Genomic DNA, 16,557 nt, shown 5'->3' on the forward strand with positions numbered 1-16,557 from the left:
TGAGGTTGCTAGCCCATCGCCTAAAAAAAGAATACCAAGTTTATACGCCTATCCCTTAGTTGTCTTTTACGACATCCATGGGAACGAGATGGAGTGGTCCAATTCTTTTTTTTTTATTGGTGCCGGGAACCACACGGCACACATGCATAAAGTTAAAATACGTGCATAAAGTTTAAATAAAAATAATTTAAATAATTATCACGTCTACATCAAAGTCCCGGGGCCGTCATCGATGGCCACTGACGCCTGCAAATTCCGGGGCATACGGAAATGCCCCCCCAGCGCATCCCAAGATCGTAACAAGAGCACGTATATAAAGATTCTCTTAACTGCGCAGGCGCAGTCGCCCCGTGTAGTGAAGTGAGAAGTAAGTGTTGTGTTGTGAATGTGCGTGATGCTATACTGTTTTAGAATTGAAGGAAATATTCAACGAGTTAAAGATCGTTTGTCATAAATTAGGGTTTGGTTTTAGAATGTATTAGTAATCTGATTTTTTTATGGCGTTAACTTCATAATTAGATGTGTGAGGTTTTTATTAAAATTATAAGAAAATTGTTTAAAAACAAATATTATAAAATGCAAGTAATACTAAAAAACTGGTAAAGTGTAAGTCGGATTCACGCACGAAGAGTTCCGAACTGAAATTTACTGATGACCTGTAAAAATCCCATAATGTCCAATATCTTATTTGCTTATGTTGTTATATTCAACAAATATAAGAAGTTTTTTTATAATGATATGCCTAATATTTAAAAAAAAATGTTTTTTTATAACTAACTATGCATTGTTATGCATAGTTTAAAAGTTAGAGACCTTCTTTACAGACATTTAACTGCCTAGTTAAGAAATTATAATGTTATACAAAATTAATATCCAAAGTAGTAAATAAAAATCAGTTTGTCAACAGGCAATTTTTGCGTCATTTAAAATTTTCAATAATTTATATTTAATATATTTGTCAAAAAACTAAAAACTACCTCAGCACTTAACCTTCTTGAGACTAGCTTCCCTTTTAAAGAACAAAATGGAACGTTCTTCAAAACAGACTCAGAATCTCGGAGAGAGAGAGCAGAACGGAACGCTCTTCAAAACGTAGCAGCCCCAAAAGGGTGAAGAAAAATACAGAAAGACTCTCAGAAAATTAAAAAAGATATTATTGATTGAATGACAAGTAATATGGAATGCGCAATCCATTCATTATTCTTTTTTATTCGGTCGCCTTAACCGTGCGGCCGTCCCTCGCACTAATTTCAAACTCATTTTGGTACTTGCAGAAATAAAGTTATCAGTTTCTCCTGAACGTCTAATTCTCTCTTCGAATTACATCAATAACTGTTTTGATTTACAATTTATTTGTTAGAAAATAACACGCCTTACAAAATGTAGTATTAATTTTTGGAGGTTTTTTTTTAGTTCATGTAAGCGCGTTGATGTCTTTTCCTCTACTATTGCTTTATTAGGTACTAGCTCTTTCGCGGAACTTCGCTCCCGTGAGAAATTACAGAGAAAAAAGTAACCAAAAATATTTCTGAAGGTTTATTCTATACATGTGGTAAATTTTGTGATAATAAGTCCAGTAGTTTTTGAGTTTATTTGTTACAAACATACAAAAATACAAACCTTTTGTTTTAAATTTAAGTGGGGATATGACCGTTTAACCATTCTAAGGCTATTTAATATTTATTTATTTTATATTTAACTATAATAAAATAAAAGAAAAGATGTATCTGCATACCTATTGAAATTCAAAAAAAGTCCATAAGAATTTTTTGATATAAATTTTTATTTTTCAAATAAATTAAGCCTGTGAAACGTAGTGGAAAACTAATTATCTATTCGTTTTAGATACTTAAACATGATATAGATAGTATTTTGTACAAAATACAAATGTATATCACAATAGGCGGACTTAATGCTAAAAGTATTATATATCAGTCACCGTTGAGTCTGCCAGAGAACTTTCAGTAGGGTCAAACTAAATTAATATATAATTATACATATACGTAATAATAAATGTATATGAAACGTACATATAATCATTCATGCGTACGAAGTCACATTAATAACAGCAGGTTTATAATAAACTATTGTGTTTTATTGACAAGAATTATCAATTTATTAGACTATGTAACTTATCCACTTTATGCCAGGTTGGCTGGAAGAGATCCCACTAAGGGATAAGCCCGCCTTTGTACTGTACTACTGTTTTATATTTGTAATGTACTCCTTTATTGAACAAGCATTTACTTGCTTACTTACATACATTTTCTATGTTTATTGTGTAATTAAATGTTAGTATCTTCTTAACAAATGCTTAACTTCCAAAACATAGATAGTATAAAACTTCAGAATTTAAATTAATGACGAGTCGTAACTATTTTATGTTATTTCAATTAAACATATAGTAAAAATGAGTATTGGTGGAGTACTTAAAAGGCATTTTTAGTAGTCGTAATTTGAAAACGTCAAGAGTATGATCGGTGTAAAATTGAGTGACAGAATTCGGAACAGCGTGACAAGGGAACGATGTGATGTGAAAGAAGATATAGTGACAGGAATAGAAAAGGGTATGCTTAGATGGTTCGGTCATGTGGAGAGTAAGAAGAGAAGCAGGTTGACTAAGCAGATATACAAGATGAGTGTCAAAAGTTCCGAAACCAACGAGCTTACATTATTTTTTTAGCCTGTCACTATTTACATACATACTTATATATAATCACGTCTATATCCGTTGCGGGGTGGATAGAGCCAAACCTGTCACTATTTGAATGTCAATTTCATCGTGAAGCCACACAACTAAATGTGGTCTTTTAATATTTTCAACACTGTTGATTCTGTCTACCCCATGATGATGTATGTATGTTATATACACCTCTTTGCAATTTCTAAGCATACATTTTTTTCTACAAACGTTCAATTGATATAATACAGGATTAAGACTATACACAATTAATTAAAGGATTTCGCAATAATAAATTTAAATAACTGAATTTATTTATAATAAATTTAAGGGTTGTGTAATAATAAATTCAGTGTTTCAGCATATAATTTAGGTCGTACTAATAGTTAATTAAAATAATTAAATCTTGCAGTAAAACTGTTACACGCGGCAGAAGTTAAGGCGGTCGTGACTGGGAACCCATCACGAATGGAACTCATGAAATTATTTTGTTGCAATTGGTTTATTTTAAACTAGAGAATGCCCGCAGCTCGGCTTGCGTTAAATTAAAAAAAGTTTTGAATCTCAATTCTATCATCGAGCCAAAAAGCTGGCCTATCTGTCTTTTGAAGACTGTTGGCTCTGTCTATCTGGCAAGGGTAGGTACTATGTATGTATGCACGAGCTTACAGCTATAAAAGTAAAAAAGTTTCAATCAAATCGGTTTAGTAGTTCCGTAGATTAGCGGTTGCAACATATTTTTTTTAATCCATGATTTTTTTTATTCCTAATATAAATTGTATATTACGAATATGTAGTAGATATCGCCACAACATAATAAGATCACTGCATTTCACTACATCCTACCTGAAAATACTGTACAGTCTCCGACATCTTTGATTATTTTATTCTGTTCGTAAATCGAAGTGATATCTTAAGTTGGCTGCAAAGCCTACTACTAATAGCTTTTGGCTGAAATCCAAGTGAGATTAGTATGTTATAAGTGGGCCCTTTTCAAATTATTATTTCCTTAATGCGTTGCATTTTGTATGGTCTATGTCTTACTAACTTTTAATAAGTGACTTTCTTATTTATTTTAGTTATTGCCATGTGGTTCTCGGCACCGGTAGAAAAAGAATAGGATCACTCCACCACTTTTCCATGGATATCGTAAATGGCAACTAAGAGATAGGCTTACAAACTTTGGATTATTTTTAGGCAATGGGCTAGCAACCTGTCACTATTTGAATCTCAATTGTATCATTTAGCTGAACAACTGAGCGTGGCGAGGGTGATTTTAAAACTATTGGATATGTCTACCCCGCATGGGATATAAACGTGATTATATGTATGTAATACAAGTAGTCGTAGAACAAACATTAAAAAAATATACAATCCAATTGAGAACCTCCTCCATTTTGAAAATAGGTCGAGAATAAATAAATCAGCGATCGATTAGGTATATATATATATAAAAATAACTTTAAATGCACTTTTATTGCAAATAAATTAATTGAACAAAGCGCTGTAATACAACGCAGTAAACCTATTCACTTCACATTGGAATCGTTGAGACGACGAATTGTGTAATGTGATGGAATCCTTTTCAAGCCAAGCCTGTCTGTACAAGACGAAACGTTAGACTGTGGCTGTGTAAAACTATAACTCGTACATTTTCATACATACATACATCCATCCATACACATACATGCATACATACATCCATACATACATACATACATAAAATCACGCCTCTTTCCCGGAGTGGTAGACAGAGACTACATCTTTCCACTTGCCACGATCTCTGCATACTTCCTTCGCTTCATACACATTCATAACTCTGTTCATGCAAGCTCGGCGGTTTCGAGTACATTTTCAGATCCGCGGGAATTTCTCGTGTGATCAATAAAAAATATACCCTGTTAAATGTATGTACATACATATCATAATGAAACTCTATTGAACTGGATGTCTGTCAGTCACTCCCTCATACATCTTCATCAGTCAGTGACAGATAAGTTATTTTTCTTTTATGTAACATGCAAATGTTTCCGCATAACAACCCGAGCAGACCCCAAGGCGATAAGTTGTATTTCATACTGTTTCTACTTACTCTAATAACCTGAACTTGACCCCCTAAGTACATTTTGTTACATAATTTGTAATAGACGCAAATAGGTACACTTAGCGGCAGGGAAACGTGACTCGTACTTTCTTTTCTTTTTATTTTATCAAACTAGAGGCCGCCCGCGACTTCGTCCGCATGGAAACCCTATCAATCCCGCGGGAACTCTGGGATAAAAAGTAGCCTATGTGTTATTCTGGGTCTTCAGCTACCTACATACCAAATTTCATGGTAATCGGTTCAGTAGTTTTTGCGTGAAAGAGTAACAAACATCCATACAAACTTTCGCCTTTATAATAGTAGTAGGATAATTACATATTTACCAACTGTCCCGGCAAACGTTGTATTGCCATATAAATAATTTTTAAGTAATTTCTAGTTTAAAATAAAATGTTAAGGGTGGACAATCCTTATCAATTAAGGGTATGAAAAATAGATGTACATATGAATTACAAAAGTCTATTACATATTCTCAGTTTAGTTTTACGACAGAATTTATGATTCTTCATATAATTTCCATGTGAATTTATAGCATCTATACTTATATTTATAACTATAATTATAATTCTATACTTATAGCATCTGCCTTATAGCAATGTCTATAATATTTCCCAGACAAGTACTGTCCGCGAATATTCAAAAGTAGAATACATGGGTATCTCTTGGAATGGCATGTAACATCTTCGTCATCGTCACTTACCATCAGGTGAGATGGAAGACAAATGCCTAATCCAATACTAAAAAAAAATTATTCGACCAATTTTTTTTGCCACTAATGTATTTACTTTCCTTTGCATTAACTAGTTATTCAAGTACTGCGCAAGTAAGATGCAATTACTCTAAGTTATTTATATCGGAACTGACCTTTTTTGTGACACTAACTGGTTCTGACACCCCGGTTTGTTAGTGATTTTAATTATAAATTAGATAAGCTGCCACGCCTTCCCATAAGTGGTTTCTTTGATAAATTAATGAAAAATGTAGTATCGTAATAAGTTTGTAAGAGGTATTACATTATATTTTTGCATTTAATAATAGGGTTTATTTTGAAGCATTACTTATATAACTACTCCTGTTTTTCGCCATAACGATAAAGCAACTTTATTTTTGAATCAAAAATACTTTAATTCAATAACTTAGTACCTTTAAATAAAATTAACATGTGACGTGGTGACGAAATACCTGCGCAATTTCGTGAAAAAATAATATTTCCCGAATAAAAATATCACGAAAGAAAACAGTATGGCAGACACGATCATTACCTTTATTTATTTATTTTATTTATTATTTCTTTTTTATTATTTATGAATCTTTGCTATGTTTTATTTTTGTATAAAGGTATTTTATTATTTGTTTACTCATAATTTAATGCATTATAATGTTTTGGATTGTTAAAAAAAGATTAAAACTTATAAATTAACTATACCAAGTTTCGCAACGTAGATATTTATACTTTGTGGCTTACTGTAACTAATTCAATTTATGAATCTCTCTTACTATTAATTGTTATTTCTTTCAGAAACCCACAGACTTCAAAATGACCTCAACGAGTAGAAAGGTAAGAGACATTAACTTTTACTACTTGTAATTATCTTTCGTCAGTCTTAGACGAATACTAAAACATGGAATCTATCATTTAAACAGTTTTGTAAGTAAGGCCGTTCGATTATAACGGCTTAACTTTTGGGTGACCGAGCTATTCTTGGTGAACGTCAGAATATCCATAAAAGGTCTGTAGTAAAAACAAAATCGAAAACATCAAAAAATAAATTATCCATGCTTACCTACCGACCATTTTATAAGGGAAAATAATTTTCAGTTAAAATATAACTAATTTTACCAGATATAAGACCCGGCTAAATCGATTTTTTAGCACGTATGCACCTATATTTCTAATTTCAACGAAATCGCTCGAGCCGTTTTCGAGAACATATATGTATACCTACATATGTGTATATACAAAGTCCCTTCTTTATATTCCTTCGTGTAAAAACATGCAGATATCCTATACTATATATTATACACTTTGTTAACCGTTTTTGTTTTTAAAGTAGACAACAATCTGTGCGTCAGTCAAATTTACTGAATACGTAATACTTCGTTTGATTGTACGAGTAGGTATATCAAACACCCATACAACTCCATACATCATACAATACATGAAGACGTCTCACAATCAGATACGTCTCATTACATATGATTACGTGATAGTAATGTAGTTATTTTGTCCGTCCATTTGTGTACTGGGTTCGTCTTGCAAGCTTCTACATGGAAGCTATAACGGTACATTTATATGGAAAGGGACTTTTAATAAGGTCTAACTTTATTATATTATCTACTAAAGGCCGCCCGCGACTTCGTTCGCATGGAAACCCTATCAATCCCGCGGGAATTCTGGGATAATAGCCTATGTGTTATTCTGGGTCTTCAGCTACCCACATACCAAATTATATCGTAATCGATTCAGTAGTTTTCGCTTGAAAGAGTAACAAACATCCATACTGACATCCTGACATATTCACAAACTTTCGCATTTATAATATTAGTTCGATAAAAGGATTTTACTAAGTAGGCATATTTTGATCTTGTTAAGTCGACGCTTTTAATGTGAAGGATAATGTCGTTAAAAAAAACTGCCTAATCTGCCAACCAATGATACGATACATACATACATATACATATTATCGCGTCTTTACACCTTGCGGGGTAGCCGACAGTCTTGTAAAGCCCGATAGGCTACGTTCACGAGAATCGCCTCGTGGAAAAATCTGACGTATCCAATTCATGACCATGGTATTAGCACACCCCAAGCTCCTCTCCAGAGAGATAAGGATTTTTCCAGAACTTTCGTCCGGAGAAAGAACAAATGCATAAGTAATATATTTTTAAAAAAGGCATGCTTTAAAAAGATAAATATCAGACCTTTTTGTCAAACTTTTTTAATAACCTTCTTAATAAAAAATGGGGAATATTACATTGTTAATTTTTTTATTTGAGTACCTTATGATAGTAATGATATGAATATAAATTCACTAAGTAACATTTAGTAAAACATTTTAATAACTTTTTAAAAATCCTTCTCCATAGAACATATGCCTTACCAGAACCTTACCTGCTTATCTCAATTGAACTCTATCCTTATTACAAACCATTAAGATTCATTTCACGTTGTTTTATTTACGTGCAATTTAGTGTCATCGCTTGCATTAGTTGCATTATACCCCAGTCGGTTACCACGTTACTGAAATGATGTATGTTACACAGTTATACTTAATGGCAGATGATCTTACTCCATTACGAAAGACGAATGAGAAGAACTGTGTATTTCGCTCATTTTCATAAAACTCAAATACACAAGTCATGTTTCTATCTGGGTAGACAGAGTAAGACACGAGACTCAAAATACCACTAAATAGAAATTACACTAATAGAAAAAAAAAGTGTCTTTCCACAAATATAGGCAAGTAGTTGAAATTTTCAGAGTTTTAGTGCTATGCCGTATTATATAATAAAAATTGTATTTGTATGCCGTGTGGTTTCTGGCTGTCGGTCTGTTTTTCTCTCTTTACCGCTTTTGCTTGATGGCTTAAACAAATTGCCGTTTTTAGTTCAATTTTTGATTTTATACGGCCTGATGTCTTAATTCAAACATACGTTGTTTTTCACCGGAAATGTTTACCGCTATTAATACCTACATATTTTATCACGTCTATTTCCCTTCGGGGAAGACAGTTGCCAGTGCCAATATACTACCTTTACAAATAATAGTGAGTTTTTTAATTAACCAGTGCCAATAGTCACGTTCAGCTGGCTTAATCCTAGATTTGAGATTCAAATAGTGACGAGTCGCTAGCCCATCGCCTACAAGAGGAATCCCAAGTGTATTAGCCTTTCCCTTAATTGACTCTTACGACTTTTTAGCTAGTAATATGGAATTATTATATTGAAAGTACCTACACAGAGATATTTCTTAATCGCTATTATAAAATTACATTAAAACTTAATAAAAGAAAATGAATACAACTTATAATTTCTAAACCAAGAAACGAAAATACCACAAACCTATCATTAAACATATTGACTTCAGTGGAATGTTCATAAATGTTACTCAAATAAACATAATTCTAAATAAACAATCGATACATTGGTTACGATGGAATCGATTGCGGGTTTATCGAGTTGTGGCATCGATATTTCACAGTGAAACTCATAATCGAAGTCCCGCTGTGAGACAATCAGCGCCGAGCAAATATATGAATGGCTTAAATGTAAGCCGTCAGCGTTTTGATACGATATAGCGTTTTGAGTCGTACTTTAACTTTTGCAAAATTGCGACTAAGGGACAAAGGATATTGCGTCTATATCGTAGGAGGCGAAGCCTCGGTAGTCGAATCCACAAGGTAACACCATGAGGAAACCTGCACATTCAGACAACTGGACGATGTAACCATGATCCAAGATGGGTTAAGTTTCCTTGCAATGGTTGTGAAGGTCAAATCGGAGTTTCTTCATATAAAAGTCTGACTTACCCAATCCAGGTCCATGATTAAAAGACGCACCAAGATCTTCTCTCCAGATAGGTGGGGATGTAACATGGAGAAAAGAATTTAACATCAAACGATGTTCAATATAAACCAATTTTAAGCGCAAATTAAGTTTTCTTGGGCGATAACGCTGATCGCTCCGCTTTCTCTTACAAATTGGGCCACAAACCGATAAACATAAACTTTCGACTGTTAATAATGAACTAATAAACAGTAGCTATTAAGGGATATCTTCTTATTTAACGATAATTACCCGTGTAATGTATGATAAATCGGAATCTGGACTGTCAACCCGTCATTTTGTAGTAATATGAAAATAATTTATTTATAACTTGTATAGGAATCCTTTCTCTTTTCAGAATATTGTGAAATTTATGTGTTTTTTTTTTGTTGTTGCTTTAATATTGTTTTATTCTGTTTTACATCATGCACTTATCAACGTGTCATTAACCACTCATACATATGTGCTCTATACATACGAATATATAACATAGATCCCATATACATATACATATTATACATAATCATGTGTGTGGCTTTATAATAAGTAAATAAAAAATATCTATAAACTAGCTTTTGCGTGGGACTCCGCTTCCGTGAGAATTTTCAGAAGTGTATGCCAATGTAATACTAAAGGTCTATTTTATATGTGCACAAAATTTCATCAAATTCGTTCTGTAGTTATTGAGTTTATTCGTTACTACCATACACATTATAAATCTCTTCTCTTACAATACAATATTTAGTTATTTGACAAGTCAGTAAAAGAAGATGTACCTACATACATGCAAAGAATTCATTCTGTCATACTTCTACATAGTTTTTTTCGTTTGCTTTTCCGAGAGAGAAGGGGGTCCACGAATAAGTGAACCTCACACAATTTGAACACATACTAACAAAATCGATCACTACATTAAGAATTTAATATATTACACCTTAATCTTGACTTTAAAATAAAGTTACTAATGATCACAAACAAATAAACATTCCGACAGAAATAGTTATGTATTTCAATAGGTTATTTTCGTTGTTCAAAACAATTGACAGTACAAATACATTGTGTGCGCAAGAGTCTGAGAACGGTGTTTCAAAGTAATAGTTTTAATTAACCGAACAATACCTACTGCGTATTAAAAACTCAATGTTTTTCTTGGGTGTAATTATATATTTCAATAAATTTAAAAAATGGCTAATAAACTTGGGGTCCTTCTTGTAAGCGATTGGCTAGCAACCTGTCACAACTCAATTTCATCATTAAGCCTGACAGTCTTCCAAGACTGCTGGCTCTGTCTTCCCCGCAAGGGTTATAGACTTGATTATATGAATGAATGACACAATAATGTCATGAAGATTGGTTTAGTAGATAACGTGTGAAAAGGAAAAATACTTTCGCATTTATAATATCAGTTAGAATTAACTTTCTTTCGTTTGCCATACGAAATTAAATAATTGTCTTATTTGTTGTACAAACAACATTTGAACTACATATAATGACAATGATTTCTCTAAAATTGCGATGCCCTTCGGCTAAACATCTCCACTACCTTCGTGTGGTGGCTTCGATAACATAATGAGGTTTAGTTGGACCACAAAAACGGGAGATATGTTCAATATCATAAATATAACATAAAAATATTATTATAAGGACAAATAACAAAAGAGTAATGTCTACCTCAAAGTAGGTTTACTTTGAGACGTGTGTTATGGATTATTGATTTAATTAAGCAAGTACATAAGAACCCATGTAGGTAGATAAATGTCCCTATTTGTATAGGAAATAAATAGTTAGCTAATACGAAATTCAATCCTCATTTTAAATTAAAAAGTAAAATATTATTGCCTGATTAAATGCCCATAGTAAATTTTCTATGTACAAAATTTTCTCAAAATTAATTACAATTGATAAGCAGACATTATAGTAATAGTAAGTATTCATTCACCAATGAAGTCTGACCCCAACAAAGTACTCACTTTCATTATCACATCTCCTTATATCTTCAATCTAAGGATTGACAACCATGTCCAATGTACTGACAATCATACATTTATTGTTACTAACATTGTTGTTATACTAGTTAACTATGTTATGTTGATAGCAATATTCATTATTATGTTATAAATATTCGTTATGTTACGCTTGTCACCGGAAGAACATACATAATAGGACTTAATCAGTTTGCTCTTAAGTTTTGGATATGCATATAATCACGTTATATCCCATGCGGTGCAGACAGAACCAATTGTCTCGAAAAGTCTTATAAATTTTGTACAGTTGTCGTGTAAAAGAATCAATACAGTGAGGGCCTCTGTGGCGCAGCGGTAGTGCGCTTGTCTGTGACACCCGAGGCTCCAGGTTCGAATACCGGCCAGAGCAAGAAGAGGAACGAACTTTCTCTGATTGTCCCGGGTCTTGGATGTTTATTTATATAAGTATTGATTATAAAAACATAGTATCGTTGAGTTAGTCTCGAACTTAATTCGTTTTAACTCAATCTATTTAATCGATCGTATATATTTATTTATATTTCAAAGGTTCGAATTCTACAGCGTCCTCTTAGCAATGACTGTATTCTGAGATACTTTAGTCTGGACTTCTCTAAATAAACTAGGGGGAAACAACACGATTGCGAAATGAGAGTGCTGATAAGTTACCAATGAAAAACTCCAACAGGAAACCCGTGGGTCGTGAGCCCTTCACAGATTTGCTATTTTCGGGACTATTAGCTCTGTTTACCTCGTTACGGGTAAAGACGTGATATATGAACAATATGATGTGCCAATGATTCTAAGTTCATTAACCCCAATACTGTGAAGGTCGCCTATAAAAATACAGAACGAGCCTTGACTTATAAAATTATAGACATAAAACACAAACAAAATATATATACCTAAAATTAACGAGTAATAACCGTTACCGGTAACGGTAATTAACGTGAATAATAATTGGCATTGGCTCGATCAGTTTAGATAAAGGTTTGAAGAGGTTGTAATAAAAATCTCTTGAAATTGCTATGTCTTTTGAGACCTCGAATGACGTTCATGCTCACTGATATTAACAGAATCAGCTTTTATATGTATGTTTTTTTACATTAATGTATGTATATAACCCTTATACATACAAAAAAATCACATCTTTATGCCTTACGGAGCCAACATTCGCTGGCTGAAAAGCCACGTTCAGCTGTATGGCTTAATGATGGAATTGAGATTTAAATAGTATCTAACAGTTTGCTAGCTAATCGCCTAAAAAAATATTCCAAGTTTAATAACCCTTTCACTTTAATTGAATTTTAACTGTATTATTTAAGTCCTTGTAGTTAAAAATTGCTATCTATCTTATATATAAAATTCTCGCGTCACAATGTTTGTTCCCGTACTCCTCCGAAACGGTTTGACCGATTGTCATGAAATTTTGTGAGCATATCGAGTAGGTCTGAGAATCAGCCAACATCTATTTTCCATAACCCTTAGTGATTAGGGTTGTCTACCCTTAACATTTAACTAGAAATTACTAAAAAAATATTTACATCGCATAGTCTATCTATGTATATAATTCTTGAAAAGAACTATATTACTTTACTCGCGACTTCGTTCACGCGAATTTAGCGCCACCTTAAAGAGAAAACATGTTTCTGCAAATCTTATAAACAATAGATTCTGCCGGGCTGAAGGTACCGTATGTCCTTCTAAAGACCCATAAATTTTTAGAAGATTAGTTCAGTAGATGACGCGTGAAGTGGTAACAAACAAACAAACTTGCTTTCAAATTTATAATACTAGTTGGAGTACAAAACAAACAGACAATCACGTTTTGTTATATGACGAGTAGTTTAGGAGATATAATAGACGCTAGGTCAAGGAGCGACATTGGAACCATATACATATGTTATATCAGAGATGATTGGAGTATTCAGACACGCAGACCGAAATTATATGTATTGTTATTTAATACCACAATGGAAGAGACGTATCCGCCATCGGATTTGTGCTTCCTCACTTCCATTTTATTATAAATTTAATTTTGAAAGTTTGTCTGTATGTTAGTTACGGCTGTTGGGCCGATATTGATAACATTCATACATTTACATAAAATCATCTATAAATGCCTTGCGTAGGTATTAGACAGATCCAACAGTCTTGAAAAGACTGAAAGCTCTGTCTATATTTATTTATTTTTATGGTCAGCGGTTTTGAAGAAATTGAGGGATTGACAAAACTTTAAGAATTAATATACTCATATTAGAGATTTCTTAATAAATTCTTATAGGATTATGCGCATTGATAAGTCCACGTTTTTTATATGAGCTTAATCTGCCTGGTGGGAAGCAAGATGAAGCCTTAACACTTAAAAAAAACACAAACTTAAAAAATGCCTATTCATTATTGGCTTGAAAATCTCCAAGTTGTATATATCAGGGAAGAGAGATGCGGAGAGGGAATTCCAAGTCCCAGCGGTTCACATTATAAAAGACTAGCTGTGCCCGCGACTTCGTCCGCGCGGAATAGTTATTTTCGGCATCATTGAACCACTTGCCCACAAGGATGAATAATTTTCTCCGTTTTTTCACATTTTCCATTATTTCTTCGCTCCTTATAGTTGCAGCGTGATGGTATATAGCCTTAAGCTTTCCTCAATAAATGGTCTTTTCAACACCAAAAGAATTTTTCAATTCGAACAAGTACTTCCTGAGATAAGCGCGTTTAAATAAACAAACTCTTCAGCTTTATAATATTAGTATAGATTTGGCGAATCAAAGGCGCACGTTTTCTAAAAAAGCTGCTCAATATATAAAAATATAAAAATCAATGATATAACATGAATATATGCTTTTACAAACATATTTCAACGGGATGAACAAAATCTCATGTTATTAAACAACACAGCTTAAAATTATAAGCAAAGAATTAAAAATTAAAGATAAATCGATAGATTAAATCATACCGATTATTATGCAAGTTAATCGATATTAAATCATAACTGGAAAGGTCACAGAATGGACACGTTATAGCATTGTTTTGGAGATAATGATTATTTAATTATAGGTTTCACTGACTTGATGGACTGGCTAGAAGTTTATTATCTGTAACAGGGTTGCCTCTTATTGTCTTATTAACATACATTATTAATTATTACATACATACAATACAATCACGTCCATATCCCTTGCGGGGTAGACAGAGCCAACAGTCTTAAAAGGACTTATAGACCACGTTTAGCTGTTTGGCTTAATAATAGAATTGAGATTCAAATAGTGACAGGTTGCTAGTCTTTCGCCTAAAAGAAGAATCCCAAGTTTATAAGCCTATCCCATAGTCGCCTTTTACGTCATCCATGGCAAAGAGATGGAGTGGTCCTATTCTTTCTTTTCTAATGGTGCCGGAAACCACACGGCACTAATTATTAACATAATAATATAGCTTGAACTCGTAGTTTTGCCCGCTCATAATAATGGTTGGGTATATAATTTTAGTTGGGAATAACTAAACATTGCCTGCGACTTCTTACGCGTGGAAGAGTCTATTATGGTGGATCGGTAGAACATGAGGTGTGAATTAAGTTTAAAGAGTACAATTCATTTCAGCAACAGTTCATGTATTTGCCCGAAATCCCCAACGCTATAATATTTACCTATATTTTTTCAAATTACAGGTTACTTTGTGAAACGAATACGTTGAAGTTTGATTGAATAGAATAAAAACGATTTTACATCACGTTATCAGCATTGTGCTTCGTCATTTTTTTTTAAATAATCTTGTATTGTAACTAACTTTTGCCAACCCTGTATCTATGACTAGATGTAACCTATATGTCAAAATTTCCCCAAGTAATTTAACGTTTGCACTTTGACATTAGAAGGAAAAGTTGGTCAAACACAACAATTTTGTTGTCAAAACAACAGTTCAGCACTGGACGTGGTATTTTATCAATTAAATGCTTGTTTAAATTTATTGTAGACGTTTTTGTACACGACACACGGTAATTTAGGGATTCGGATGATATGAAGAGAAACTGAAAGTAAATTCTGCCGTGTGGTCCACGGCACTTTATAATAGGACCACTCTATGGATGTCGTAAAAGGCGACTAAGGGAATGGCTAATAAATTTGGGATTCTTCTTGTAGGCGATGTGCTAGCCAGCTGTCACTACTTGAATTTTAATTCCATCATTAAACAATGCTGCTGAACGTGGCCTTCCAGTGATTGATTGTTGGCCCTGTCTACTACGTTAGCGATAAAGACGTGGTTACAAATACGAAAGTGAAAAAATTAAAATAAAAATGAAAAATTTTAGTCATAGTAATTGAGTCCGATTTTACCTTTGAATACAGAAACCTTAAAACGACTCACGCTTGGCCAGTTTTTTTACTTTTCAAACGTAATATTATTTTGTAATATGATGGTACAAAACGCATCATATCAATTTCACAGTGGCCCTTCATAATTGGCCAATTGTAACAATTATAGACTATAGTATAATCTATACTAATATTACAAAGCTGTTTGTTTGTTTGTTTGAACGCGCTAATCTCAGGAACTACTGGTTCGAATTGAAATGTTAATTAACCAAAGCCGATGGCATGTGGTTCCCGCCACTTTAGAATAGGACCATTCCATCTCTTTTCCATGGATGTCGTAAAAGGCGACTAAGGGAATAGGCTTTTAAACTTAGCTTTAACTTTGTTCTTCTACGATGGGTTAGCAAACTGTCACTATTTAAATCTCTATTATTTTAATTAATCTTTATGAGGCTGTTGGTTTTGTCTACCTCGTAAGGAATAAATACATGATTAGGTATATGTTTGTATGTAACCATTCATAACTATTTATCTTTGTCTTTGGAATCTAAGAAATTTAAAATTATACGCGAATACATGACACCTCTTTTCCAAAGGAAAAAGTAGAGACAAATTTTATTCACTTAATAAGATCCCTGCATACATTTAGAATTTAGAATCAAGAATTAAGCAATCTTAATGCCTATTAGCTGTGCCCGCGACTTCGTCCGCGTGGAATAGTTATTTTGAGCATCATTGAAGCCCTCAAGGATGAATTTTCCCCGTTTATTTTTCACATTTTCCATTATTTCTTTGCTCCTTATAGTTGCAGCGTGATGTTATATAGCCTCAAGCCTTCCGCGATAAATGGTCTATTCAACGCAAAAAGAATTGTTCAATTCGAACCAGTTCAAACAAACAACAAACTCTTGAACTTTATAATATTAGTATAGA

At 33.2% G+C, this 16,557-nt stretch overlaps 1 protein-coding gene across 1 annotated transcript in view; it reads left to right on the top strand.

Moving 5' to 3' along the window:
• The window catches only part of LOC106130418 (pro-resilin-like), a 70,505-nt gene that overhangs the window by 33,466 nt on the left and 20,482 nt on the right, over window positions 1-16,557 (top strand). The window contains exon 2 of the mRNA XM_060952050.1: window positions 6,304-6,342. Coding sequence (XP_060808033.1) covers window positions 6,322-6,342 — 21 coding nt within the window. The 5' untranslated portion in view covers window positions 6,304-6,321. The remainder of the gene's footprint in view (window positions 1-6,303; window positions 6,343-16,557) is intronic.

Source organism: Amyelois transitella, chromosome 27 (assembly GCF_032362555.1).
Source record: "Amyelois transitella isolate CPQ chromosome 27, ilAmyTran1.1, whole genome shotgun sequence".
NCBI classification, from domain to species: Eukaryota; Metazoa; Arthropoda; class Insecta; order Lepidoptera; family Pyralidae; genus Amyelois; species Amyelois transitella.